At 34.6% G+C, this 4373-nt stretch overlaps 1 protein-coding gene across 1 annotated transcript; it reads left to right on the forward strand.

Annotated features, from left to right (window-relative positions):
• The first annotated feature begins 334 nt into the window (after positions 1-334).
• On the forward strand, positions 335-3720 carry LOC112019347 (mogroside IE synthase). The gene is made up of 2 exons (XM_065772760.1): positions 335-967; positions 3601-3720. Exons 1-2 carry the CDS (start codon positions 335-337, stop codon positions 3718-3720), a joined length of 753 nt encoding a protein of 250 aa, XP_065628832.1.
• The last annotated feature ends 653 nt before the right edge of the window (positions 3721-4373 follow it).

The following is a 4373-nucleotide window of genomic DNA, read 5'->3' on the forward strand; positions in this document are numbered from 1 at the left end:
AAAAAAAAAAATCCAAAAATTGTGGTCCAACAAGAAGTCAATTCACTCTATAGCCCCACTTGAATGGTTGTTTTGGTGCATTATAATCACTAATGATCATTTATGTTGCACTGATTGAAGATAAAAGTATCTAACAAGAAGAGTTGACATTTGTCTGTCATTTCCCCTTTATCTTTTCAGATACTTAATGGAGTGAAAAATCATTATATGTTGAGTTGAAATCAATATATACACACACACACACACACACCATTATCTCCTGTAATTTTAGTTCATGAATTCTTCAACCTCAAACTTCCAAAGAGAGAGTCATAGGGCGTTATTAGAAAAGAAAATGGAGAGGGAAACTCATATCCTATTATTTGCTTACCCTGTACAAGGTCACATTAACCCAATGCTCCAATTCTCAAAGCGCTTAGCTTCAAAGGGTCTTAGAGTAACATTCGTCACTACCACCTCTATTGGCAATTCCATGCAAGTCCTTCCTAGCCATTCTATCAATGTTGAGATCATCTCTGATGGATCCGAGGAAGCCGAAGATGCGGAGAGTATAGATGCATCTCTCGAACGTTACAAGCTACATGTCTCACAAAGCTTACCAAAGCTTATTGAGAAACATTATAGCTCCAGATATCCTCCAAAGGTTTTGTTGTATGACTCAGTTATGCCATGGGCTTTAGAAATTGCAAGGAAAATTGGGATTGATGGGGTTCCATTTTTCACCCAGTCTTGTGTGGTTAATGCCATCAATTATCATGCGAATCATGGAGCAATTCAAATGCCCATAGAAGAAGGGGCTTCAATATCATTGCCCTTGATACCATCACTGGGGTTCGATGATCTACCTTCATTTCTTTGTGATAAGGGCTTGTACCAAGCTTGGCTAAAGCTCGCATTGAATCAATTCTCGAATTTTCAGGAAGCGAATTGGCTCTTGTGCAATACTTTCAACGAGTTGGAGAACGAGGTAGGTTAAGCTATCAATTCATGTATATTGAGGATAATAAGTTACAATATTTTACATTCTTAAAATTTATGGTAATTTTGATTTTCTCTTAAAGTTTCAAAATTAGGATACATTTTATTTGAATTTATAGTCTACCCTTCATTTTCACTGTGATGAGATGCCTATTGCTAGGTATCAACTAACCTCAAAATTACATTTTTTTTTTTCATTCAAATTTGTGGTAATTTTTGCTTTGCCCCCATAAAGATTCAAAATCTAAATCGAATTTTACAACGTTGTTTTGAGCTAAGGTAGCACTTAAAAGGAAAACTCATCACCATGCATAGAATAAAGGCTTAAATCAAAATTATATGTAACGTTAAGGGTACATATCCAAATTTTAATTTTTAAAACTTTAAGGTAGGAAAATCAAGATTATCCCAAAACTTATGAGTGTCAATTGTAATTTAGTCTATATTTAGGGATACATATGTGGGTGTTTGGGAGCCACATACATAAGAAAAAAAAAAATTATATCCTACATTTAATATATAGGTCCCCAATCCACGTAGGGTTCGTTTGGATAGAACTTATTTTGCTGAAATTGAAAACTGAAATCATTGTAGCAAAATAATTTTTAAATGTGTAAATAGTACCGTGAGACCCATTTTTAATAAAAAAAGTGATTGAAAAGTGAAATTTGTAGAACTCGTAAACAGTGCACAGGACGATGTGATAAAAGTGATGACAAGTAGGAAAAGTGCGGCTACTGTTCATGAACAATAGCCGCTGTCCCCTACTGTAGCTTTAAAAAAAAAAAAAAAAAAAGAGAGAGAGAGAAAACGCAACACAACAAAACACAGACGTAAGATAATTGCTATCCAAACCAATACGTAGTCATGGAACCCACATTATCTTGCCTTTTTATTATTTTATTATTATTATTATTATTATTTAGAATCCACACTATCTTGCTTGTATACGATAAACAAAATCTTAGACCCAAACAATATGATACTGATGATTTCCACTCTGCTACACCTTTGAGAATTGGTTCAATTACAACCACTTGTATTGTTATCTTTTTACAGCTACTATTTTACTCTATCTCTTCTTGTTGTTCCTTCTCTTTCTTCTTTTTCTTTTTGTTTGCTTGTAACAACTAGTCTATTATGTTAATATCGTTTAGGGATAGCTACTAGTCAATTGTGTAATATCGAGAAAAGCTTTCTGAAACGGGCCAAACCCTATAATCATCAAAACCATTCCAATTATATTTGAATTGGCTTGAACAACTCAAGTTGAATATGGTTTTAAATTTTATATAGAAAAAAAGAATGTAATTTAAATTATTCATAACCAAGTTCAAGTATTAATAAGTACTTTTATACTAAATTAAATCATATTTATCATTTGATCTATAAATTAATTAAAGGTTAATACACTCTTGTATCAAGTGATATATGGTTAAAACAACAACAATCAGTGTTGCCTTATTTATTTATGGCGTAAATGCACTTTTAGTCCCTACATTTTGATGTTTTTCCATTTTAGTCCCTACATTTTATTTTTTCCACTTTTAGTCCCTAAAACCAATTTACACGTTCCATTTTAGTCCTTTCCGTCAGTCAACCGACGGAAATAGCTGAGGTGGCAGCCGGAGCAATTAAAATATTATAAAAATGCCACATCACCCATGACACGTCAGCATATAAATTTAAAAAATTAATTTATTAATTTTAACAAAGTTAAAAAACATAAAAACAAAATTTAAAACATAAAAATGTATTAGAAAATCAAACCAAGAACACAAATTCAAAATAAAACCCATTGAATCAAATTAAACCCAAGAACTCAGCCCCGCAACCCAGAAAATCAAAAACAATAAAGAGAGAGAGAATCAAAGCAATTTTCTTCTCGGGAAACAAACAATTCAAAATCAGCTAAAAAATCACCCTTAAACACAAATTCAGAAGAGAAATTCCAAACAAATTTCTTCTCGAGAAAAAAACAGTTCAAAATCAGCTAAAAAAAATCACTCTCAAAAAAAATTTAGGAGAGATAGAAATTCCAAATAATTTTCCGTTTCCTTTCCTTTTTTTCCTTCGTTTTCCTCCACTTTCTCAACAACCAAACACCACGAAACCAGTTCAAACTCAGATAAAAAACACATTCTTTTAAACAATAAAGCAAAAACCTAAAGCATATATAATCAACTCTCTCTCATGGATCTGTTGGCTGGGTTTCATCAACTCTCTCTCTCTCTCTAAAAACTCAAACCTTTCTCATCAAATCAGGGCTCTCTCTGCCGATCTCTCTCGACGGTGGCGACGCTGTGCTGGTGGCATGAGGGTTATGGGCTGTGGGGTGGGTTGTGGGTTTTGTGGCATAGGTTTTTGCTGGGTTGTAGGGTGGTTCGATGGTTGTGGCGTGGTGGTGGAGTGGTCACGGGCCATGGTAGCATATGGGTTGTGGGTTGTGGGCTAGGGATCGGCGATGACGGCGTGCGGTGTGCGGCTGGGAACAGCAGCCCCTCTCTCTTCTTTCACTCTCCGATTCTCTCTCTTCTTTATTTCTCTAACTCCGATTCTGTCTCTCAGATTGGGTTTTGGTTTTGGTTTGATTTTTTGTTATGGGTATTGGTGCATTTGCAGATTCATGGTGGTGGCGGCGGTGGGGGTTGCTATGGTGGTGGTGGGGATGGGTTCATTGTGGGTTTACAGAGGTGGCCACGGATTTGGGTGGCGATTGGTCAAAGTTTGGGTTGGATTTAATTGATGTATGAGTCAAATTTAGTGGGTCTGTGGGTGTTTTGGTGGTGGTAAGGATTTTCAGTGGTGGTGGTTTGTTGGTTTGGTGGTTGGTGGTGACAGAATTGGTGTTTTTGGTGTTTGTGCCTGAGTGAGAGAAGAAGGTAGTTGATTTTCTGGGTTGCGGGGCTGAGTTCTTGGGTTTAATTTGATTCAATGGGTTAATTTTGAATTTGTGTTCTTGGTTTGATTTTCTAATACATTTTTATGTTTTAAATTTTGTTTTTATGTTTTTTAATTTTGTTAAAATTAATAAATTAATTTTTTAAATTTATATGCTGACATGTCATGGGTGATGTGGCATTTTTATAATATTTTAATTGCTCCGGCTGCCACCTCAGCTATTTCCGTCGGTTGACTGACGGAAAGGACTAAAATGGAACGCGTAAATTGGTTTTAGGGACTAAAAGTGAAAAAAATAAAATGTAGGGACTAAAAGTGCATTTACGCCTTTAGTTTTTTCAACTAAGATAAGTTTTAGTTGTTGAGTTCAAATAGTAAGTTTTTGATAAAAGAAACTTCTACTTAAAGTTATTTTATTTTATTTGGATTAAGTCTTTTGATGTTATTGTTAAGTTTTGAGTTGTTTGTCAATATGTAGTTGTGTAAATGTATGT

This window comes from Quercus suber, unplaced genomic scaffold (assembly GCF_002906115.3).
Source record: "Quercus suber isolate HL8 unplaced genomic scaffold, Cork oak 2.0 scaffold_63, whole genome shotgun sequence".
Lineage (NCBI taxonomy): Eukaryota > Viridiplantae > Streptophyta > Magnoliopsida > Fagales > Fagaceae > Quercus > Quercus suber.